Source organism: Planococcus citri, chromosome 3, assembly GCF_950023065.1.
Source record: "Planococcus citri chromosome 3, ihPlaCitr1.1, whole genome shotgun sequence".
Taxonomy (NCBI): domain Eukaryota; kingdom Metazoa; phylum Arthropoda; class Insecta; order Hemiptera; family Pseudococcidae; genus Planococcus; species Planococcus citri.
This window is the reverse complement of record NC_088679.1, coordinates 63,193,407-63,219,779: the sequence shown is the minus strand read 5'-3', so window position 1 is coordinate 63,219,779 and position 26,373 is coordinate 63,193,407. Positions and strand designations below refer to the sequence as shown.

Below are 26,373 nucleotides of genomic sequence, written 5' to 3'. Positions count from 1 at the left end.
AACTTTTTATTCTGAACAATATATCAAGAAATTGGGATGGCATTATGTCGTAAAGTCGATTTAAAAAAATTGAAAGTTTGAGAAAAAAATGCGATTTTTAGATTTGAAACATGAAAAAAAGTTTTGACCGGCAAAGTTGATCCATCTGACCTCTATTTTTACGTATCCGTTGAAAAAGTTGAAAAACCCCCTTCACTCAATGAAATAAACTCATCACAAAAAAATCAAAATTCGAAAAAATTCGATTTTCAATTTCAACATCAAAAAAAGTTTAAATTTATTCAGTTGTCTTATTTTGACCTCTTTCTGACGTGTTTCAAGAAAAAGTTGATAAAAATCACACTCATAAAAAAAATTGAAATTAGTTTATTTTTTTTTATTTTTTTGTGATGACGTGATGAGTTTTTTTCATTGAGTAAAGGGGTTTCTTCAACTTTTTCAACGGACAGGTAAAAATAGAGGTCAATTGGGTTAACTTCACCAGTGAAAACTTTATTTCAAGTTTCAAATCAAAAAATCACACTTTTTGCAAACTTTCAATTTTTAAAAATCGACTTTACGACATAATGCCATCCCAATTTTTTAATATGTTGTTTAGCATAAAAAATTGTCCATTAAATATTTTTTTTTCAGAATTTTTGAGATCAAAACGTAGTTTTTATAATTATCATTCCGACTCAAAAATTCTGAAAAAAAAATATTTAATGGACAATTTTTTATGCTAAACAACATATTAAAAAATTGGGATGGCATTATTTCGTAAAGTCGATTTAAAAAAATTGGAAGTTTGCGAAAAAATGCAATTTTTTGATTTAGAAAATGAAAAAAGTTTTGATCGGCGAAGTTGACCCATTTGACTCCTATTTTTACGTATCCGTTGAAAAAGTTGAAAAAATCCTTTCACTCGATGAAAATAATGAACTCATCACAAAAAATCAAAAAATTCAATTTTCAATTCCAAACATCAAAAAAAGTTGAAATTTATTCAGTTCGTGTTCATTTTTTAAATCTTTTCGAATTTTGATTTTTTTTGTGATGTTTTTATTTCATTGAGTGAAAGAGGGTTTTCAATCTTTTCAATGAACACGTAGCAATAGGAGTCAAATGGGTCAACTCCACCGATCAAAACTTTTTTTCGTGTTTCAAATCAAAAAATCGCATTTTTCACAAAGTTTAAATTTTTTTAAATCGACTTTACGAAACAATGCCATTCCAATTTTTTAATATGTTGTTCAGCATAAAAAGTTGTCCATAATATATTTTTTTCAGCATTTTTGAGAGTCGGAATGATATGAAAACTACATTTTGATATTTTTCGAGCAAATTTTTCGTACGAAAAAAAGTGGCAACACTGATTTTTATGATATCATCAAAAAGCTTTTCAAAACCCCCAACTATAGGAAAAAGTTTCGTTTTGGTAGGTATCGCGGTTATCGAGTCATCCACTGCTGAAATGGATGATGTTTCAAGCTCACTGAAAACTTTGCCCGCCCCCCCCTAACAGCATTTGAAAAAAATGTGAGGGCTGTGATTTGTGCCATTTGTCATCCTTTCGGAAGGTCTTTTCACATGAGAAATATCAAAAAAATCGCCGACCCCTCTTACCACTTGTTGGTTGAATTGACGTGGAATGACCCTCCTGTTAGTTGATGAATTCAGTTTTGTCCATTCCAGAAGGAGATGACATTGTGTCACAGTCACTCATTGACATGAGCGAGAAGCAAATAATGGCGTCACTTCTGGCCCATGGCTCAATTTAACCTTAGAAGTGTACGTGTATTATTCAAAATACCTAGGTACCTACATACTTTCACGACGTATAGACATTCGAACATTTTTCATTCCTTCTTCATAATTTTAATTGAAATAAGCAGACAAATTATCAAAAAAGTCACAGCCGATGAAAAATACAATACTTATGGATTCTCGAAATCGAAAAATGAACAAGATCACCTCTAGCTGTGCGTTCGGCGAGTGGATTGCACCTGCACTTTATAACTTGAACGACACGCCTAGTGCCAGGGGGTAGGCAACACATATTACACTGTTCATGACGGATTGCGGATGCATTTTCAAAATGATATAATCACCCGCGGTGTAAAGATTATTGACGTGCACTCGAAATATATTTTTAGCCAAATTTTTGTATTTATTTTTGTCTTAAAAGAAACTCATGAAATGAGTCGAGTTCAATTTTTCACCAATATCAAAATGAATAGAATCGTAGTTTGTTTTTTAAAAATCAGTTTCTCGTCATTTTTTCTTTTTTTTTTTTTGACTAATTTTACTAATGGGGGTCATCTTGGAAAAATCTACTGAACATACCAAGTCACCGTGGAACAGCAAGGCCTTTTCAAGTATCTTAGGGTACTTTTACCTCAGCAATGCGACATTGACTTTCATTTTCTCCATTTTTTCTGGGTAGATAATTAGATATTCTAGGGTGTGAGCTTATCCAATGTATTGAATTCCATGTCAGCATTATCCATCTCGAACAATTGTATAATAAATGTTTCCAACAAGCAATTTTCAAAAAAAAAAAAACTAGGCATGCCGTTTTTTTGTAATTTTCTCTGTTGAAAATTAAAAATTGCCTTTAATGTGATATACGTATTAGGCTTTTCGGAGCACAGAACCCCAATATCAGCTATTTTCTTGATTTGATGTTAGTGATGTCCTCCTTGGCTCCAAAAATTTCCCTAAAATAGAGGAAATCATGTTGCATATTGGTTATTAGTATTTCAGCGATGTCATGATAAGCAATATGGTGGGCACACTTTATCAAAAATCACTATTTTTTTAAAAATCGACGTTATGGGCTCAATTTTTGAAATAGTTGAACCACAATCTTGTAGGAACCTCTCGAGGTTTCACCCTCCGATTTGAACGGGATCGCGGTTTTTGGAAAGAGCGTGGTCTAAAACCCCCAAAACCAAATTTTCAGCTCCCCAATTGGTCCAAATTCATTTTTCGATTTTTGACCAATGTTTAAAAATTCAAAATTGACTGTTTTTGGTGATTTATTATCATTTTTTTCAAAAAATAGTAACGTAGCTACGTGATCAGTAAAAATAATCAAAATAGAATCCTAAAACCGATATTAATTTTCCAAATCCAAATTTCACCATTTCCAGCCATTCTAGAGCCTCCAGCGCGATTCTTCAATTTCTCCAGAATTTTGAATATGCTCCAGAAGGCGTGAGAAATGGCTAAATTTACCCTTGGGAGGGAGAGGGGGATAGTTCTGGACGGAATACAGCGATTCACGAAAATTTCAAAAATTTCCTCCCAAACGGAAAACTTTTGGTTTTTTTTGGATATTTTTACTATGAAAAAAGCTGTTCAAAAAACCACTCTTGAGGTGTCACTCCTAAAATCGGCCCAAATGTGGATAAGAGGTCGAGTATGACACACAACTCGATTTTTAGCTGCCCTATTTCATATTCACGCTTTCTGGAGCAAATTCAAAATTCTGGAGAAATTGAAAAATCGCGCTGGAGGCTCCAAAATGGCTGGAAATGGTGAATTTCGTCCTCGGGGGGTTAATTCTGGACGAAATACAGCGATTCGCGCAAATTTCGAAAATTTCTTCCCAAACGGGAAGCTTTTGGTTTTTTGGATATTTTTATTGTGAAAAATGCTGGTCAAAAAACCAATATTGAGGTGCCATTTCCAAAATCGGCTCAAATGTGGATAAACTTGTTAAACAGGTCGAGTATAACTTACAACTCGATTTTTAGCTGCCCAACTTCATATTTACGTCTTCTGGAGCAAATTAAAAATTCTGGAGAAATTGAAGAATCGCGCTGGAGGCTCCAGAATGGCAGGAAATGGTGAAATTTGGATTTGGAAAATCAATATCAGTTTTAGGACTTATTTTGATCATTTTTACTGATCAAGTACGTACTTTTTTAAAAAAATATATAAATCACCAAAATCAGTCAATTTTGAATTCTCAAACGCCCGCCAAAAATCGAAAAATGAAGTTGGTCAGCTGAAAATTTGGTTTTGGGGGGTTTAGACCATGCTGTTCTCAAGAATCTTGTTCCCGTTCAAATCGGAAAGTGACACCTCAAAAGGTTCCGGAGAAGCTTTACGTTCATCCTCCTTAGTTTGTGATTACATGTATGTGGGTAATTCTCAGAAAAAGGTAAAAATCGTGTACATGGCTTCTCAAAGGTTTTGGCATGAATTTTTTTTTGGTCCATTCAAGGATCATCCCCCACACATTTCACATATGGTATTGCAATTTTTAGCCCCTCCTTTCATTGGTGTACATTCGATTTTATACCCCAAATGTCCTTCGACTTGGCTGTCACACACCATGTTTTTGAAAATGAATGTTATAAAGTGTCATGAACTTCATTTTTTTGGGGAAAAATTGGCACGTTCTCATTATCATAGAACACGAAGGTCCATTATTGTGCAAATTGCAATTGGAATAAGTCCATATAGGAAGCTGACATTTCACATTTGAAAACTGTCACACACTTTTTGCGCAAATTTTAGAGCAATTTTCAATTATTTTTGGTAGCTTCCCAATCCAATATTTTTTTCTGGTGAGTGGCTGCACTGGTTCACTGTCTTCATAAAAATGTTACCCCGCAATGCTATTCTCATAACCTACGCAATGGCTCGTTCTGATCGTACTTGTCTCTGAAAATATGATATTTCGCAAAATTGGTGTCCTTCGGCTTGCCTTTTTATTTACCCTGATGAACCCGCCAAAAACGATAATTGAGAAAGGGAAGTTATTCTACATGATAAGTACACATTTATTACGTGTTAAAAATTGAATAATGTCCAGTAGGTAAGGCTAGAAACGAAAAAACGTTGAGATTGTCCTTCGGCTTGTCCAGCGCCCATTTGTCCTTCGACTTGGCCAAATTTCAGACAGCTGTACTTTTATCGCGCTAGTCGACATATTACACGATAAAACAAGCAAAATTTGACATTTTCTCCCTCCCCACACCTCACCTCTACCCCTACCATAAAAATAAGTCCAGATTCGAACTTCGCGGCCTGAAAAACATAAATTGACATATTACACGATAATATAAGCAAAATTTGACATTTTCCCCCTCCCCACGCCTCCCTCTCCACCTCTACATAAAAAATGACTCCAGATTCGAATTCTACGACCTCGAAAACATATCAATCGACATATTACACATCGATGAGGGTCGAATTCTAATTATCGCTGTTTTAGGGGGGCCGGGGTCCACAGTGGGGGGGATTGAATTGAGGCCAATACTAGAACAGGGATCTGGGACACCTATACAAATGATTCCCACTTGAAATTTTCCAAAAAAATGATTTTTATTTTTCAAAATTATGCACATCAAAATTGACCTTTTTTCTGAGAATTATCCATGTAGGTACATTAGGATGAATCGTCCCAAAAAAATGAAGCGATTTTGATTAAATTTAGCAGAGAACTTCATTTCAAGTCCAACATTATTACCCACAAGTTTTTTTTTAGCTCCATAGGTGCCCCTGAAGGGGAGATTAGGGCTCTCAAAGAGGGGGCATTTTCGAAAAAATCGTGGTTTTTCGCCCCTTTCGCTAGACAACCTGTTTTGGGAAAAATGGCTCAGTCTTAAATGAAAATATTTGAAATTCTGGGTCAATCTATGCTATTACCGTCAAAATTTAAGACCACTTTCAGTGTTCTACTGAGCGGTTGGAAATGCAAAAATCGCTGATTTTTGAATAAATTCGTGTTTTGAAAATTTTTTCTTGCCAAATATTTCCCATTAGTCATGCCAAAATATTGAAAGTATCGTTTCTGAAACTGGGGATATTTCTCCACTTTTAGGAATGATATATTTCAATGTTTTGGCATAATTAATACAAAATAGATATTTGTGAAGAAAAAAATTTCAAAACACAAATTAATCCAGAAAAAAATGATTTGCAAATCTTCAACCGCTCAAAAGAACCCTGAAAGTGGTCATGGATTTTGATTGCAATTGCATTGATCGACGCAGAATTTCAAATACTTTCATTTAGGATTGGGTCATTTTCCCCAATACAGGTTGTGTTGGAGCTAGAGCGAAGAACTCACGCATTTTTCAAAAATGTCCCCTCTTTGAGGCCTCTATCTCCTCTTCAGGGACACCTCCAGAGCTAAAAAAAATTCTGAGTAACTTTCAACTGAAAATGAACGGATCTGCTAATTTGGTCAAAATCCGCCAACTTTTTTTGGTCGATCCATCTTTGTGCACATGTCATATGGAAGATGAGTAGGTACCTATACCTAGGTATAATAATGATGAATTTTTTGTAAAAATGAACGAGCATCATTATGGGACTTCACTCATTCGAAAACACCAATCAAATATACGACTTGAACGTCTCGCCGCAGTTGATGTCTTAATGAATGATTGATTCACATTGTTAATTTTTTTTAGCATCTATGCACATGTACACTTGTTTACTACTAATTAAAAAAATTCGAGTTCAACGTACGCCCAACATGTAAGGTACCTGTGCAACTAGGACGGGAGGTGCCGTCTACACCTTTACCTATAGGTACTCTATACTACACTCGCAATCGTATTTTCTTCCAGCAGTATAATCCCATCAACGTTCATCAAATCGACACGTCTTTTTCATCGGTCGACAACGAAGCCGATGCTACATTTGATCGCATAATACGTACGAGCCATCGATGTATAAAAACATAAGTAATGGAAAGAGCTTGTTTTCGGCGCTTTTGAACGTTTATTTTATCCATTCGATAGTTTTTCAGCTATATATAAGCCAGTGGGTAGGTACATGTGATGGTAAAGTAAAATGAAAATTAATGAGCGAAAACAAGACCACGGTCCACGAAAAACACCGGTACGTTCCGGTGTTCGTTTTCCGCTTAGTACCTTAGTTTTACACACCTTATTTGAAATTATAGTACGTTGAGAAAGATTTCGCATCGCATCGCGCCGATTAAATCACACCATTTACTCAATTCCGGATAAAGTTCGACAAATTTTCGATGCTGTATCCGTTGTGTCACAAATTATGGCACCGGGCCAATTTACAAATGGTCCAAGATTTTGCGCAAACGTCATTTATTTAATTTCCTATTACCGTTCGAGCTATTAAAACTGCCAAGATACAAATTTAACAGCTGATCAAGTACACCGGTGGGATGTGGAAATCCTTCTCTACAGCAAAGCTTTTTGCAAACGGGAAATCTCTGCTTCCGGTTTCACTTCGTCGCATCGTCGTACTTAAAATGAAAAATACTCCAACCCCTCCCGTAATATATCTTGCTTCTTTTTTTTTTTTTGCTCCTATTCTACGTTTTGTTTTAGGGTAAACGTTTCTTTTCAACTGGAAATCTTTTTTGAATTTTACCAGTGAAAATTTTACGGCCCGTAGTCAAAAAAGAAAACACGCTATAACCATAAACAATAAAATGCTCCAATAAAACTCCTACAAATAACAAGTCCGTATCCCGACGTCTAATTTATTACGTATATGGGGCCTTTTTTGTTGATAATTTCGCCTGCGTAAATGTACAAATACTTACGTAATTTTTGACGTTTGGGCTGTAATTCTTCGTGTACATCGACGAGGGGATCGAATCAGTTCACGTTACATAAGGTTTTGTTGATGGTTAATTCCAAAGTAGGTATTCTTTTACGAGGGATCTTTGGGAATCTCATGGTTTCAAAGTGCAGCGAATTCGTCGCGCGAGGGATTAGCTCTGATTTCGATAGAAGTACGATTTTTGCATGGAGCATTCTCATCTCCTTTTCCCCCTCCCATGGCAGTAAAAAAATCGTCTTTTATGGACACTTCAACGTAATCAAGCTGAAAATTAGATACCTTGCTTTTGAGCTTTCGAAATTACTGACTCGTTTTTGAGTCATTTTGAAGCTTCCGGTGAAACATTCTGTTTGAAATTTTAAAAAAATTGGAAAATTTCATATTTATTGTAATTGTTTTTGCTTTTTTTTTTGCAATTCCTCAAGTAGGGAATTAACTAAGAAATTAGGAATTAAGGAACCTCATGAGCTAGGATCAGAAGATTTTGAGAGCTGGAGCAAAAAAAGAAGTTTAAAATTTTAACAAAAAAAAATGCAAAAATTTCTAGGTCATAATACAACATGCTTCAAAAGACACTTCCAACAAGATTAATAGAAATAATATTTTTTAAACAAATTTTTTTTCAATAAAATGTCCTAAAATGTGATGTTGATGTTTTGCCCATCCTGGAAATTAATGGAGCAAAAACATATCACTAGCCAAAATTTCTGGTGCTCGAATGCATTTTCTGATTTTTTATTCATGAATTTTTTAAAATCAATATGGGCTGCTAAAAATTTGAAAAAAATCAAAATTCCAGCAAATTGACGAGTAGAAAATTGAAATTTTATGGACCCCTTGGAGCCTTTGAATTGATTCGAAAGGATTTTGATTCGTTTTAGATAGTTTTGGAAACACCAGCAGATTTTTGAAAGTGGAGATTTCCACAAAATTTTACCCAATGAAGTTGCCAGGCTACAATTTGCTTTATACCCTAATTTCAACGTGCTGAGTCGATTAGATGTACTTTCTAGCCGTTCTGGAGTCTCCTCAATCGACTCAGCGTGTTAAAATAAAGGGTTCAAAATTGAACTTTTAAAAATCTGCTGGACGATTAGGTATTCCTCGTCAATTCGACCACGAAGTGGTTAGGGAAGGGGGGGGGGGGGTCGAAAATTTTTTTGAAATTTTTCCTGCGGAAAGAACATTTCAAGGGAATGGCCAATGGCGCAAATCGCAGCCCTCTAGCCCTTTTTTAAAGGCGGGAGGGGGTATTAAAGTTTCCGTGAACTTGAAATAATACGTATCATCCATTTCAGCAGTGGAATACTCGATAACCGCGATACCTACCAAAATGGAACTTTTTCCAATAGTTAGGGGGTTTGAGAAGCTTTTTGATGATATAATAAAAATCAGTGTTGCCACTTTTTTCGTACAAAAAATTCAAATCGTAGTTTTTATATCGTTGTGACCCTCAAAAATTCTGAAAAAAAATATATTATGGACAACTTTTCAAACTGAACAACATATTAAAAAATTGGGAGGCATTATTTCGTAGAGTCGATTTAAAAAATTGAATGTTCACGAAAAACTTAATTTTTTAAATTTAAACATGAAAAAAGTTTTGATTGGTGAAGTTGCCCCCCTTGACCCTTATTTTTACGTATCCGTTGAAAAAGTTGAAAACCCCTTCTTGGGTACTCAATGAAATAAACTCAGCACAAAAAAATCAAAATTTGAAAAAATTCAGTTTTCAATTCTAAACATCAAAAAAACTTTAAATTTGTTCAATTGTCTTATTTAGACCTCCTTCTTACGTATTTCATGAAAAAGTTGAAAAAAATTACACTCATGGCAAAAAAATTAAAATTAATGTATTTTTTCAATTCACTCAATTTTGATTTTTTGTGACGAGTTTAACCTTATTTCATCGAGTGAAAGGAGTATTTCAACTTTTTCAACGGATACGTAAAAATAAGGGTCGAATGGTGCAACTTCACCAATCAAAACTTTTTTCAAGTTTTAAATCAAGAAATCGCATTTTTTCGTATCTATACTTTCCAGTTTTTTAAATCGACTCTACGAAATAATGCAATCCCAATTTCTTAATATGTTGTTCAGCTTGAAAAGTTGTCCCAATATATTTTTTTTCAGAATTTTTGAGAGTCAGAACGATATAAAAACTACGATTTGAAACTTTTCGAGCTAATTTTTTGTACGAAAAAAACTGGCAACACTTATTTTTATGATATCACCAAAAAGTCTTTCAAACCCCCTAACTATTGGCAAAAGTTAAATTTTTGTAGGAATCGCGACTATCGAGTGCTTCACTGCTGAAATGGATGATATGTATTTCAAGTTCACTGAAAACTTTGACACCCACTAGCAGTCTTTAAAAGAGGGCTAGAGGGCTGCAATTTGCGCCATCGGTCATCCCTTAAAAAGCTCTTTCCACAGGAAAAATTTCAAAACAATTGTCAACCCCCCCCCCTCCCTGACCACTTCTAGGTCGAATTCACGTGGAATGATCCTGGAGGCTCTAGAACTATAGAACTATTGAAAACTGTTCGAAACTGTTTGTGAACGATTTGGATGGTCAAAAATGAGGATCAATTTGGAAAAATTTTGATTTTTCAATATTTTTGACCCAAACTTGATTTTAAAAAATTTACTAGGTAAAAACTAAAAAATGTCCTTGGGCACCTGAAATTTTGGATGATGATGTATTTTTTCATGCTCTTTCGATTTAGAATAGTCAGTTCTGCAGTTTTTCTGCCGGTAGAATTTTTCCCTTGTAAGATTAAAAAGAAACAAATAATAATATTACCTACTTGAAAATAAAATTGGAAAAAAATAATGGTCTGTGTAGGAAAAAGGCTGACTCTCAATCTAGTACATATTAGAAGAAAGAAAACATCAAATACCTATTCTGGTCTAAATACTATATGGAGTAATAATAATGCAATCAAGGCAGCTTCATTTTTGATGAAAGTAGTGAACTGAAAAAAATAATTTGGTGCACTATTGCCCCCATGCAAAAACATCCAACTCGAATTTCTTCTTCTTGCCCTTCCAATAATTTTTCAAACGATTATAAAAATTTAGTGAGTTCATATGCCTACATTAAAACGTACTTCTATTTCTCGTACATAAACTATACATATGCGTATGGGTACAACGATGACTAATATTTTATTCAAATATTAAGTCTTGGCTCGTTATGGTTAAAAGCGAAGTTCGTTGATCTTAATTATACGCGAACAATAGTTACACAGCGGAGTGAAAAACGTCATGAGAATTTTGTCGTTTTCACCTTAAAACTCGAAGAATAGCCATTTTCAGACTTAAGAAACAATTGCCCTTGACCGGAAGTGGATAAGACTATTTTGTAAATGAGGACTTGTAAGCGAAGAGGGAGCTATATAGCTTTCCGGTACATGCAACTTCCCATCGTTTCTTCAACAATACTCCAGTAATTAACCAAAGGATTTATAATAATTTCATTTATATTTACACTGATAAAGTACCTAGTAGATATATTTTATATGAAAAACCAGTTTTTTTTTCCAAAACGTTCATTTCATCATTTTTCATGCAACTTGACCATAAACCGTGCTCGTGCTTTTTGATTAGATCATCGTTATAAAGTGGTCTTCGACGACGTTTAACCGATACACATATCCCCTCTCAATGTCACAGGGTCACGCGATATAAGTTACTACAAATCGGAAGTTTTTTTTTTGTCATCTTCTGTATTACTTCTGTAGATGTATAAAACGTGTGTCATCAACTAGATTTACACTCTTTCACTCATTTCTATAACGAACTTTTGTCTTTATATGTGGGTAAAGCAGTCTACATACCATATTTAGCAAGTCAAGCGTCTGGCAACCGCAGCAAATTCTCGATTTTATTATTTTAAATTTTATGGCTGTATTATGTGTCCAATGTCCATAATATAGAATCCAAATCACAAACTGTAAATATATTGACTAATTTTGTTCCAATGGAAGATACTTAAGTAAATATTAAAAAAGTAAATTTACCTAGAACAAACTCGAGATAAATACGAACAGGTAAATTTGCCAGTCAAGGTTTATGGTCAATAAATTGGGAAATTAGGAATAGGTACTCAAATGTTCTACTCTTCTAAATTATTAACTTCTTTTTTTTTCAAGTAATACCTAATCCAATTTGTAGGAAATAAAATGAATTATTTTTATCTCGATTTGTTTCCTCTATCATGAAATAGCACAATTGTATCGAAAAGTTCAACATAGAATTTTTAAAAAAAATCTCATTGTATGGTGCGAATATCTACTACCTCGAGCACCAATTTGATACCACTTTTCTTCGGATAGGAAGTAAAAAGTTTAGATTGTTTATTGTTTTTATTATGTAATTGCGACTGTTTTATTATTTAATGGAGCAATGAGGTTATACCTACATACCTTAATATTACTTTTAAATATCTACCCTCGAGTTAGATACATAAATTGTAAAATAATCACACCGTATGTTCATAGCATAACTGCCTACATGCGCGATATCTACCTTTCCAAAATTGGCAATGAAGGTAATACAGAATTTCCGAGGGTTTCCACTTTCCAGATTTTTTCAGAAAAGGGTACCAATTAGATCAGAAGGGTGAGGGGAAATTCATTCGTGAGGCGATAGAACAAAAAATCGTTTTCATATTATGTACAGTAATAATTTAAATCTGAAGTATGCTCGTGTACATAGGTGTTGCACTAAATGATATCATCATAGGAATGCAAACAATAAGATGCCTCCAAGGTACGAGATAGGCAAATTTATTAACTCATTTTTTTCGCGAAGGCGAAGAATACTTTACCATCAGGTTGCTTGTTATTGAGAAAACTTATACGGGTTGATAGTTTGTATGTACTTGTATTTTCCTAGAAAAGAAATGTACCTATGTAGTTGTAAACAAAACTGGTATAGGCAATTCTCATCGATTTGCTGTAGTCATCCATTTTCGAGAACACGCTAATTTCTAAAAATGATTTTGAGCCTTCTTCGTTGTAATTGAAATAAATATTTGAGCAGCATTGAAGTTACAAGAATACTAATCTTGATTAGGTAGTTCAACTTCGTAAATTGTGATCGACATTCACCCGAAAGGAAATTTATTAGTAAATAATTTACATGAATAGATAATTTTCGAAATTATTTTTCTTACAAAATGGACTTTCAACTGCTCATTTTTGCACTTGAGGAATGTCAAAAAATTAAATTGCAGGAGGGCTAAACGACGTACTCTAATCAAATGATGGTGAAAATTTGATTTTGGGGCTGTAAAGTGTTCATAAAATTTAGCCAACGTTCAGAAAATGTAAAAAAAATCATTTTGTAGAATGACGATTTTTCAAACCGCTGCATATCATAATTATGATCATTATTCATTAGTAAAGTAAGTACTCGACAAGTTTGGAATTTTCAGTCAAATTAGTTGGGAAATCATAGGGTTTTTGCCCCCCCTCAGCAAAACCACTTCGACACGTCCCTGCTCGACACCCTAATGCCCCAATTTCATTCAGCGAATAAATTCCAAAAATTTTAATTCGAAAAGTTTGACTGAAAAATTACGTTATTTTTCTGACTAAAAAATGAATTCAACTTCTCAACTCATTTTGGAAATCAAGAACTCTCTCAGCTACAAATATTTCTAATTTCTTCTGCCTAAATTTTTTTAGGACTTACAAGATCAGGAAAAAACTGGTAAAAACCGCAGTTTTTGGAAATTTTTAACAGAACTTTTTTGTTTCTGAGTAGAAAAAAATCCATTCAAACCCGCAAAAAGTTGGAAAATTTTTTCGAATTTAATTTTGGAATTTTAAAGGGAAAATGATTGTGATGAAGGCATCTTGTTTCAGTGTAAAAATTAGAAAATCGCCAAATTTTCAGAATTTAGGCCTTGTTACCTAATAAGCTTCGAAATACGTAGTACATCAATCAAGAGTCGAAGAATAAATAAATGTATTGAGGAATGAGAATTAATATTAAATAGTATATTCAAAGGGTTGTTTCTGTATCATGTCGAAATCAGTTTACGTATATTTATGTGAAGCTATAGCTGCTAATAAATAATTAAATTGCAAGTTTGTATGTGTACAACATGCTTATATTTGTATTTGCTAAACAATAGCAATATAGGTACCTACACACGAGTATCTATATGAACCTGACCTACTCCATAATATGTGACGCGGTGAGCGATACCATACCATATGTCGGCAAAAATTTTTTTCGTTTTATTGTGGTTTCTGGTAGTGTTTTTCTTCCTCTTTTCAATGGTGCAAACAGATTTTCAAAATATTAAAATCTGACAAATTTTCAAAACTTCAAAGTTGCGTATTTTTTGAAATTCAAAAACCAAAATTCTGAGAAAAACGTGTTTGAAAGTTTGGGTTATTTTTGTAACATTTTTAAATTTTTTTTTTTTTTTTTTTTTTGATTTTCTTCATCTTTCAATGGTTTTACATCATAATATTTTTTTTTTTTTTTTTGACATTTTTTTATGAAAAGCACTTTTGTAAAACCGGTTTTTCACCACTAAAACGACGTGTTTGAGATCGGTGGGTACATCCATTCCAAAGTATAGGCTTCATAGTATATGAATCGACAAAAAATTTTTTTTGATATTTTCTGACTTTTTCCATGAAAACGCGATTATCTCAAAAAAAAGCTTTCCGACATATGGTATGGTATCGCTCACCGCGTCACATATTATTCTAATTATTCATACCTACCTACTTACTTTTGTGTACTTCAACGAATCTTGTTTTCATTTGCTTTTTCCTCTCAGAACAGAAAAATGAAGCGACGAAGATATGTACCTATTCGGGTACAATACGGAGTAATCCTGGCTCCACGAATATTCATATTTGAGAAATGTTTTTCTCGAATCAGGTAGGTAACTTCTTGTATGTATGTAGGTACATAAGTACCTATTTATTTATTTATTTTGATTTTGTTTTTGTTTTGAAAATGAATCACTCAATTTTTATTTTTTGTTTTCTTTGCTTCAATAACTATCAATTGCAACCATACGCCAAATTTTCTCTTGCCTATTTCTCAGCCAAAGTTGTACTTTCATTCAAATACGAGTAGATAGGTACCAAAGAAAGAAAATGAAACCAAAAAAAAAATCAATGATTAACATTTATATTAGAAAAAGCAATTTAAAACATACTGTTAATAACAGAAAAAAATGATCAACATTATAAATAAAAAAATAAATACTATAGGATAATACACACATTTTATATTAAAAGAAAAACAACTCTCGTAGGTTGCAATATTATGTAAAAGTTTTGTTAGTGAAAGTAAATGACTACAAATAATATAATGAAAAATTCAATGGCGGTATTAAAAAAATTATCACATTCAAAATGGGATTTCCCTATAATAATAAATTCAAAGGTGGTATTGAAAAAAATTATCACATTCAAATTTTTCAAATTTCATAGCTAATAATTAAAATTTTTGATATTTCTCAAAGGGAGGAAAAGGTGAACATGATACATAAGCTGAGGGTATTAAGTCTAAAAAGCCAAGTTTTGAATTACTTTGATGTACTTTGTGAATTACTCTCACTCGACTTATAGAATTTGTGTGATTTAGTATCTCTGGTATGTTGGAAACTAGTTGGTGCTTGATTGGTAACTATTGATGCTGCAGGACAGGGTCCTGTCACACGAGGTGTGAATTCTTTGCGATAAGATGAATGCACATTTTGTTTGGAATAATCAGCTCCAAAACTAATTTGCGAGGTGTTGTAGCTTTTTGTTGTTTTAACTCTTTGAGATTCAGTAAAACTACCATAACTGCGGGATTCAGATTCATTGGAAAATTGACCAGAGGTACCAACAGCCAAATTATCATTTTGCCTTCTAGTATAGGTGTGTGTATTATGAGCATGACTATCAGAGACACCTTGCCTGTGAAGGGAACTCAGACTTTTACGATCAGATTGTTGTTGTGAGCAGAACTGACCATCGATATTTTGAATACTTTTACGTTGAACAGCGGCTGTAGTGGAAATAGCATGGATACCAGGCTCAGGGACATTTACAACCATCCCTTTTCTATGTAGTACTGAATTACTAACATCTTCAGATGTTGAACTGATAAGATTTTTTCGGTGGTGAGTACTGGATGAGCTTTCTTTTGATAATCTCTCTGTGACTGATGACTGAGATCCAGATTGTAGATTTTTTGTATCTTGGACTGTTGTACGAATAACTTGACTGGTAGTTGGCGCATGTTGATCAGAAAGGTAAGTTTTTGAAATGAATTCATGGGTAGCACTTTGAGAACCTAAATTATTGGAACGACTTAAACATTGGCCATCTACTTGACTTGTGGGTCTGTAGGTTGGAGCTATATTGATTTTAGCACCAACTTCTCCTTGGGTGGTTTTTTCATCTGTTATTGTTCGACTAGTAGAGGATGTGCTTCCAATATTTAAAATGTTTTGTGTAGTTTGGCCACTCATAATGCGACTGCTACTTGAAGATTTTGTTTCAGAAGAGGTACGAGATGTTTCTCCAATAATTGAGCTTTTGCCAAGGTTTTGACTAGTAGAACTGTTTGAAATTATTCTACTGGATGTGTCCTGTATGTTGCCTTTTTCTATATAACGATTTACATCCTGCAGTCTTTGTGTGATTTGATCAAGATTTAGTTTGGTTTGCTCAGAACCTGTGCTTCGAATTTCTTTTCTAACACTAGTGTGCTCTGAGTGATGACCATTTAGTTGTGGAGTTGTAGGACCAGCAGTTTGTTGAGATTCAGTCAGCACCCTTCTGCTTTGTAATGTTTCATTCCTTGTGCTGTTGTCAAGAATTCTTCTGTCTAAGGATGACATTTCAGTATGTTTAGATTCAGCATGACTCTTCTCAATTCTTGTATAACCTTCTGTTTGCCTTCTAATTTGTTCTTGGCGAATAATTTCATTACGTTGGAGTTCATTTTGATGATGTGTCATTTGTAGATTTTGTCTCACTTGACTGCGGTTATCTCTCAAGGTGATTGTATTGAATTTATTTTCATCAGTGAGCTTTAATTTAGAAAGGTCAACTTTGTTGGATTCTGTTTTGCCAATTCTCAGGTTATCTTCTTGCTTTATTACTCTGGTACGTTCAATGGCACCTACAGTTTGTTGAGTAATGCGTTCAGAAGTATTGACTGTTTGTTGAGTGGTGTGTTGTTCACTAACACCAACAACACGTTTTACAAATTCTCCTTCTACTCTTAGATTGTCTCTGGGTCTAATAGCAGTAACTCTGTTAGATTGAATTGATGTAAAATCTTTCTTAGGTTCTATCATCATTGGACCCTCAGGTTTCAATGTACTCTGTGGTTTTTTGGGTACTACTCTTTCTGCAGCAATGAAGAAGGCTTCACTTTTCTTCCTAGTCTCAAAGTGACCTTCCATTTTCAAATTATCTTGATGCTTAACAACTTGCACCCTTTCAGTTTGAACTTGTACATTTTGGACAGGGCGCCTTACAAAATCACCTTCTGGTCTCAGATTATCTTTTGGTTTAACTGCCGTGACACGTTCTGCTACATGACTTTGGTCAACATGTCTAACCCTACTCTCAAATGTGCCTTCCATTCTCAAGTTATCAGTTTGTCTAATTGCAGTACGTCTTTCAACTTTCTGTTGCTGAACAACTTGCTGTTGCTGAACAACTTGCTGCTTCTGGACAACTTTCTGTTGTTGAACAACTTGCTGTTGCTGGACAACTTGCTGAGTGACCTGTTCCCTTTCAATGTGTAAATTATCTACTGGTCTTATTGGTTTAGACTTTTCAACAACTTGGTGAGATACTGTTTCAGACTTCACACGTTTTGTGAATTCTCCCTCCATTTTAAGGTTGTCCACATGTTTGATTAGTTTTGGACGTTCTTCAACAACTGCTTTTACAGTTTCAGTTCTAACTCGTTTTGTGAATTCACCCTCCATGCGCAAATTATCAGTATGTTTGATTGGTTTTGGTCTTTCTGCTTCAACAACTGCAGTAAATGTATCAGTTCTTTCTCGTTTAGTAAATTCACCCTCCATGCGAAGATTGTCAGTGTGTTTAATAGGTTTAGGCCTCTCAGCAGGCACAAATGAGGTTTCTTGAGGTTTATGGAAGACACCCTCTGGTTTTAAATTATCTGTGGGTTTAATTGGTTTTGGTCTTTCAGAGGGTACAAATTTGGGAGATTTTGGATGTTCAAATTCACCTTCAGGCTTCAAATTATCAGAGGGTTTCACTGGCTTAGGCCTTTCAGAAGGAACAAATTTGGTTGATTTAGGTCTCTCAAAGTCACCTTCTGGCTTCAAGTTATCAGAAGGCTTGACTTGCTTAGGACGTTCTGCAGGAATAAATTTAGGTGCTTTCGGTTTCTCAAATTCTCCTTCTGGATGTAAATTGTCCTCAGGTTTGATTGGTTTGGGCCTTTCAGCTGGGGTATAGCCAGCTGGTTTACGCCTCTCAAAGTCACCTTCTGGTTTCAAATTGTCTTGATGTTTAACAGGTTTTGGTCTTTCAGTTGATACAAATTGGGGTTTCTTAGGCCTTTCAAAATCACCTTCTGGTCTAAGATTATCACCAGGTCTAATTTGTTTGGGTTTTTCAGCAGGGATAAAATCTTTTGGTTTGGGACGTTCAAATTCTCCTTCAGGATGCAAATTATCACAAGGTTTCTTTTGTTTTGGCCTCTCAGCTGGTTTGAACTGTGAAGGCTTGGGTCGTTCAAATTCTCCCTCTGGTTTAAGATTATCACATGGCTTCTTTTGTTTTGGACGTTCTGCTGGTACGAATTGAGCTGGTTTGGGCCTATCAAATTCACCCTCTGGCCGAAGATTATCATCAGGTTTCTTTTGTTTAGGCCTTTCAGCAGGTACAAATTGACCTGGTTTAGGTCTATCAAATTCTCCCTCTGGATGGAGATTATCATCAGGTCTCTTTTGTTTAGGTCTTTCTGCTGGTACAAATTGAGCTGGTTTAGGCCTTTCAAATTCACCCTCAGGTTTGAGATTATCACATGGTTTGATGGGTTTAGACTTCTCAGCAGGTACAAATCTAGTAGGATGGGGTTTCTCAAATTCACCTTCTGGTTTGAGGTTATCACAAGGTTTCACTGGTTTTGGCCTTTCTGCTGGTACAAATTCTTTAGTTTTGGGTCTCTCAAAATCTCCTTCAGGTCGAAGGTTATCACCAGGTTTGATTTGTTTGGGCCTTTCTGCTGGAACAAATCTACTTTGCTTAGGTTTCTCAAATTCCCCTTCTGGTTTGAGATTATCTACTGGTTTAATTGGTTTGGGACGTTCAGCTGGCACAAATTCAACTTCTTTGGGTTTTTCAAATTCTCCCTCTGGTTTTAGGTTATCTGTTGGTTTGATTGGTTTGGGGCGCTCACTTGGAATAAACTCGACCTCTCTGGGTTTCTCAAATTCACCTTCAGGTTTTAGATTATCTGAAGGTTTTATTGGCTTTGGCCTCTCAGCTGGTACATATTTCACTTCTTTTGGCTTCTCAAATTCACCTTCAGGTTTCAAGTTATCCACTGGTTTTACAAGTTGCCTTTTTTCAGCTTGAATAAACTCTTTTACAACTCTGCTTTCAAAAATAGCTTCTTCTGTTCTCAAGTTGTCCTCATGTCTTATTATGGTGGTTTTCTCTGCTGGAATGAATTTTGGTTTTTCAGGAACTTCAATTCTACCTTCAGGTTTCAAGTTATCAGTTGGTTTAATTGGTGAGGGAACTTCAGCTCTAACATATTTGTTCACAATTCGTTTACCTTCAAAGACACCTTCAGTCCTAAGATTATCAGTGTGGCGTATAATGGTAGTTCTTTCAGCTGGTACAAACTCTGTTTCTACTGGTCTTTCAAACTCTCCCTCTGGTTTCAAGTTATCACATGGTTTTATTGGTTTGGGTCTTTCTGCTGGTACAAATTCATTCACAACTCTGCTTTCAAATACACCTTCAGTTTTCAAATTATCTTCATGTTTTACAATAGTCACTTTTTCAGCAGGTTTGAATTCGGTTTGTTTTGGTCTTTCAAATTTACCCTCTGGTTTCAAATTATCACTTGGTTTTACTGCTTTTGGTCTCTCTACTGGGACAAATTCACATACCTCAGGCTTATGGAATTCTCCTTCAGGTTTTAGGTTATCACTAGGTTTCATTGGTTTTGGACGTTCAGCTGCAACAAATTCTTTTGGTTTTGGCCTCTCAAATTCACCTTCTGGTTTCAAATTATCACCTGGTTTAACTTGTTTTGGTCTTTCAGCTGGTATAAACTCACAAACCTCAGGCTTATGGAATTCTCCTTCAGGTCTTAGGTTATCACTAGGTTTCACCGGTTTTGGACGTTCAGCTGGAACAAATTCTTTTGGTTTTGGTCTCTCAAATTCCCCTTCTGGTTTCAAATTATCACCTGGTTTAACTTGTTTTGGTCTTTCAGCTGGTATAAACTCACAAACTTCAGGCTTATGGAATTCTCCTTCAGGTTTTAGGTTGTCACTTGGTCTAACTGGTTTAGGGCGTTCTGCAGGCACAAACTCTTTAGGTTTTGGCCGTTCAAATTCACCTTCTGGTTTCAAATTGTCATCTGGTTTCACTTGTTTTGGCCTTTCTGCTGGTACGAATTCACAAACCTCAGGCTTATGGAATTTTCCTTCTGGTTTCAGGTTATCACATGGTTTAACTGGCTTGGGGCGTTCAGCTGGAACAAATTCTTTGGGTTTTGGTCGTTCAAATTCACCTTCTGGTTTCAAATTGTCACCAGGTTTCACTTGTTTTGGTCTTTCTGCAGGAATAAATTCACAAACCTCTGGCTTATGGAATTCTCCTTCTGGTTTGAGATTATCAGTGGGTTTTACTGGTTTGGGTCTTTCAGCAGGAATAAACTCCACATCCTTTGGTCTTTCAAATTCACCCTCTGGTTTTAAATTATCAGTGGGTTTGATGGGCTTAGGTCTTTGAACTGGAATAAATTCAACTTCTTCAGGCATTTGAAATTCTCCCTCTGGTTTTAAATTGTCAGTTGGTTTGATTGGTTTTGGCCTTTCAACAGAAATGAATTCTACATCCTCTCGTCTCACGAAATCACCTTCTGGTCTCAAATTATCAGTAGGTTTTATGGGTTTGGGTCTCTCGGCAGGAATAAATTCAATTTCTTCTGGTTGTTGGAATTCTCCTTCTGGTTTCAAATTATCAGAGGGTTTGATTGGTTTGGGTCTCTCAACTGACACATAACACTGTTCTACTCTCCTAGTGAATTCTCCCTCTACATATAAGTTATCAGTTGGTTTAACAGGGAGTGGTCTTTCAGTTGATATAAATTCAGTAACTTCTCGCTGCACAAATTCTCCCTCTGTTCTCAAATTATCAACAGGTTTGACTGGAGTTGGTCTTTCAGCAGGCTTGAATGGTTTTTCCTCTGGCTTTTCAAAATCACCTTCTGGTTTTAAATTATCTTTTGGTTTTACAGGTTTAGGGCGCTCAGCAGGTATGAATTCAGAAACCTTACGCGTTTCAAAATCACCCTCTGGTCTGAGATTGTCATCAGGTTTCACTGGTTTTGGCCTTTCCACAGGAACAAATTCTTTTGGTTTGGGTCTTTCAAAATCACCTTCAGGTTTGAGATTATCACCAGGTTTTACTGGCTTGGGTCTTTCTGCTGGTACAAATTCAGCTGGTTTACGTCTTTCAAAATCACCTTCAGGTCTGAGATTATCTTCTGGCTTCACTGGTTTGAGTCTTTCTGCTGGCTTGAACTCTGCTTGTTTAGGTCTTTCAAAATCACCCTCTGGTTTTAGGTTGTCTCCAGGTTTTATTGGTTTAGGTCTTTCTGCAGGAACAAACTCTGATTGTTTTGGTCTCTCAAAATCACCTTCTGGTTTGAGATTATCATCAGGCTTAACAGGTTTTGGCCTTTCAGCCGGAACAAATTTGGCTGGTTTTGGCCTTTCAAAATCACCCTCTGGTTTGAGATTATCTCCTGGCTTAACTGGTTTTGGTCTTTCTGCTGGTACAAATTCTGCTGGTTTTGGTCTATCAAAGTCACCTTCTGGTCTCAAGTTATCACCTGGCTTAACTGGCTTAGGTCTTTCACCTGGAACAAATTCTGATTTATGTGGTTTTTCAAATTCTCCTTCTGGTTTTAAATTGTCACAGGGTCTGACTGGTTTGGGTCTTTCTGCTGGTTTAAATTCTGTTTGCTTGGGTCTCTCAAAGTCACCCTCTGGCTTAAGATTGTCATCTGGCTTGATTGGTTTTTGCCTTTCTGCTGGTATAAATTGAGATCTTTCTGGTTTTTCAAATTCTCCCTCAGGTTTTAAATTATCACATGGTTTAACAGGTTTTGGCCTTTCTACCGGGACAAATTCTGTGGCAGTTGGTCTTTCAAATTCACCTTCAGGTTTTAAGTTGTCATCAGGCTTAACAGGTTTCACACGTTCAGCAGGAACAAATTTTTCTTTCCTTGGTTTCACAAAATCACCTTCAGGTTTAAGATTATCTTCTGGTTTTACAGGTTTAGGGCGTTCTGCTTTCAATACTTTTTTAGGTTTGGGTCTTTCAAATTCTCCCTCTGGTTTGAGATTATCTTTTGGTTTAATAGGTTCAGGTCTCTTGACCATCTCAATTTCTTCAATAATTGGCCTCTCAAATTCCCCTTCAGGTTTCAAGTTATCTTTTGGTTTTTTTGGTCTAACTCTTTCTTCAGCCTCATGCACCTGATAAAATTCTTGAGCAGTGGTTGTACTATCAAATTTACTGGTGTCTATTCTAAGGTTATCTTGGCGGACAACTTTGGAGACTCGTTCTGTCACTTGAGCTTTAAATTCTTCAGATGTTGTAGTTTCAAAGTATTGTTCACCATCTTGCTTTGTCCATGTTCTTCTTCTTTGAGGTTTAACACGTTCTGGTATTTTTTCTGTAAAATCAGTCATAGCAGATGTTTCTAGAATCATGGTACCTTCTGTGATCAAATTATCTTGTCTTCTTCTGATTGTTTCTCTTGTTGTGACATCTTGATAGGCTTGGAAATCTTCTTTTGTGCTAGTAGATGAGTAAAATTCACCTGTCACTTGCAAATTATCAACATGTTTTCTTGGTTTTTCTGGTTTTACAATCCACCTCTCAGGATAGTCATCACGATTCTGAGTGGTAACCTGCAAAATTGAAAAAAAAAACACACAAATTAAATCCTTCCATTCCCCTTTCCCAAATGAATCTACATTGCAAATAGAAAATATTGGTACCTGAAAGGTTTCATCTCCTAATACAATATTGTCTTCTTTTCTTGTAACTTTTGTTGTTCTCTCAACATTTTGGTGCTGTCTAAAATGAAGAGAACTTGTGGTTTCAGTTGTTATATCTCCTTCAAGTTTTGTGAATGTGTTTCTTCGAATCAGTTTAGGTCTTTCTACTTGCATTCCTGTGAATTCAGTTTGTTGGGTAGTTTCAGCTAAAAATGGGCAAAAATAAAAATAAAAAAACCTTATTAATGATGGATGGTTCATACACTAATTGTAAGTACAGGAATTGGCATAACAGTAAAATTCTTACCAATAAATGTTCCACCTGTGACCAAGTTATCCACATGTCTATGAACCTCTGCTCTTTCTCCAACTGTATGTCGAAACTCTTCAGTTATGACCCGCTGACCAAAGAATTCACCTTCAGGTTTCAAGTTGTCTACAGGTTTAACAACAACAGCACGATCAGGTACACCAGGTGTAGTTTTCACAGGACGTTCAAATTCTCCTTCTGGCTTCAGGTTGTCAGAGGGTTTTACTGGTTTGGGCCTCTCACCAGTGGGAGCTTCAGCTGGCTTTGGACGTTCAAAATCTCCTTCAGGGCGTAAATTATCCTCTGGCTTTTTAGGTTTGGGCCTTTCGGCAGGAACAAACTCCTTTGGTTTAGGTCGTTCAAAATCTCCTTCAGGATGTAAATTATCACCAGGCTTTTTAGGTTTGGGCCTTTCAGCTGGAACAAACTCAGTTGGTTTGGGTCTCTCAAATTCTCCTTCTGGGCGTAAGTTATCTCCTGGTTTTTTTGGTTTGGGTCTTTCAGCAGGGATAAATTCAGTTGGTTTTGGCCGCTCAAAATCTCCTTCAGGACGTAAATTATCATCTGGTTTTTTCTGCTTTGGTCTCTCTGCTGGTACAAACTTTGCTGGTAATGGACGCTCAAACTCTCCTTCAGGACGTAAATTATCATCTGGTTTTTTCTGTTTAGGTCTTTCAGCTGGTTGGAATTCAGATGGTTTTGGGCGTTCAAAATCACCTTCAGGGCGTAAATTATCAGATGGTTTGACTGGAGTTGGTCTTTCACCAGGTAAAACTTTGGTTGGATGTGGTCTTTCAAATTCACCCTCTGGTTTTAAATTATCAGAGGGTTTAATCGGTTTCGGTCGTTCGCTTGGTTGCACTCTGGTTGGAGTTGGTTGTTCGAATTCACCTTCGGGTTTCAAATTGTCAGCAGGTTTTATTGGAGAGGGCCTCTCAGCAGGAATGACTTTTTGACGTTCTGGCCTTTCAAAATCCCCCTCTGGTTTCAAATTGTCAGATGGTTTGATGGGTTTTGGACGTTCTGCTGGTAATATGGCAGGTCTGGTTGGTCTTTCAAAATTACCCTCGAGTTTCAAGTTATCTGTGGGCCTTTTAACAATTTCTCGCTCACCATAGAGAGCAGTGAAGTCATCTCGACGTTCAAGGTGATATTCACCTTCTAAATGTAAGTTATCTTCCATGTGAATTCTGAAAATTGACCAAAAACATATTTTTAGAAAACAGGAGGCAGATTGCGGCATTTTGTTGGCTAAATATGGAAACATGAAACAGGGATCCAAAATTACATTTTCAAAAGCCCTAAAGCTGTGCTTTAAAATTCCATTTGAAATCACAACACAATGCTTTTAAAAGTGAGAAAATTTCCCAACAATATTTTATAGGGGAAATCAACCAATTTTATTAAAAGTGTAAGATAATTCTGAGAAGTGAAACACAAAAATTCCAAACAGAATATTTTGTTTCATAATATTGAAAGAACGATCTAAAATTGAGACGTTCTTAGATTCCCTAATTGCATTTTAACCTCAAAATGTAAAATTCAATTGATTTGGGTCCACATGTGCCAAGGTATGCCCAAAAACTGAGTACTTGTACCCCTCCCACAAAATATTGAGAAAACTGAAATGCAACCAACATATATTTTGCATCCCCATGCGAATGAGCAGTCTGGGAAAAGCGAGAAGGTGAATAAATTGGGGTTGCAAAGTGGCCCATTCTAATTCTCTGACCCTGTTTTATCAATTGTTCCCTGTCAAGTATTTTCATGATTCATAAAAATTTTCATTTTGTTAATTTGAGGTTACTTACGCTTCTTGCCTTTCGGCATATTTGTGCTGGAATTGAACTTCATAATCAGTCTTGGTGGTGGTTTCATCCGCATACGTAATTATTGGACCATCATTGACGGGAGTATGAGGGCATCTGTGACGTCTGAAAAATACGTACATGTGATCAATTTGCGTGTTGAATCAATCTCCATCAAATGAAGCACACTACGTTTCAATTAAGTATTTGGTTTCTCAAATTATTTAATCGTATCGATTCTAAGTCATGGGCTAATAATGTAATCATCCACGCAATGAGGAGGAGATAGGGAGAAAAAATGTCGGATTTGTGATGTAATTTAATAGATAGGTTGGTAGGTACCTATCGTAAATAAATTTCGACTAATCAATTCCTCGTCGTATAGTCGACCATTAAAACAAAATACGATACATCCATCTCAAGTTGAGTAATTTTTATTAGCAATTTATGAGAATCTCGCATGCTAATTGGACAACCGCCTACAACAGCTGAATGTGTTCACGAAGATATTCGAAAACATTAGGTAGTGAAAAATTGCGAGTTGCTACGACGTTTGTTATGGACTTTGGTATGAATAATTTGCGTTATTAATTTGACCGCCATTTGACCCTAAAATGAGTGACTGACGAAAATTTTATTCTCTAAATTTTGCTCTTTTTTTTTCCTCCGACTGTTTCTTACATTAAAACATCATTAATATCTTTCGTCTTTAATCTTCCGAGCTGAATTAACAGTTACTCGTACATTGTTTATTCGAATTTAAAAATCACCGAGTCCTCACAGCAAGTGTTAAACCACGTACCTATCTATAAGTAAGTAACAATGTTTTTTAATTTGAAAAATCCTATTGTTATTTCTCATTCAAGTACACGAGTTTGATATATTGCAGTCGTATATTCAAGACTCGAAATCGTAAAAAAAGACCAATAAAAGTTGAAAAACTACGCAAATACTGGTTATGGTGGTTTTCTTTGAAACCTCATTGCAGATTGCACTTTTTTTTGCTGATTTAAAAGAGAAGTCGTTTTGAAAAAAAAAAAAAATAGTAGGTATTCGATGCGATAGATAGAACTGATGCGATCGTATGAAAGGGTATTCCCGGTTAAGATAGGTGAAATGGCCCTGTTCTCAGATTTGGAAAATCATGATGGATTATTGTTGGGTACCTCCAATAAAAATTTTCGACCGGAATTTCCGCCCCCCAACCCACCCCCCTTGGTCAGTATAGCCAAAAAACGCGTTTTTTGCGCGAAAAATTCGGTATCCATGAGTGGTGGGGATAAAATTCTGGTACCACGCGGAATGTGTAGGGAAAGCCTGAGCCTTTCAACTCGATTTTTTTCAAAAAATTTTATCGTAGTGGTGGGGGTAAAATTGACAAAAGAAAACTTTGAAGCGCCACAGCTCCGAACTGAAGGGTACTACAC

At 35.6% G+C, this 26,373-nt stretch overlaps 1 protein-coding gene across 1 annotated transcript in view; it reads right to left on the bottom strand.

The window, feature by feature from the left end:
* Window positions 1-14,705: 14,705 nt before the first annotated feature.
* Window positions 14,706-26,373, bottom strand: part of Sdb (SAXO downstream of blistered) — a 31,026-nt gene continuing 19,358 nt past the window's right edge. The window contains exons 3-6 of the mRNA XM_065359130.1: window positions 24,950-25,072; window positions 23,136-24,328; window positions 22,829-23,034; window positions 14,706-22,738 (exon numbers count right to left, since the gene is read on the bottom strand). Coding sequence (XP_065215202.1) covers window positions 15,122-22,738; window positions 22,829-23,034; window positions 23,136-24,328; window positions 24,950-25,072 — 9,139 coding nt within the window. The 3' untranslated portion in view covers window positions 14,706-15,121. The remainder of the gene's footprint in view (window positions 22,739-22,828; window positions 23,035-23,135; window positions 24,329-24,949; window positions 25,073-26,373) is intronic.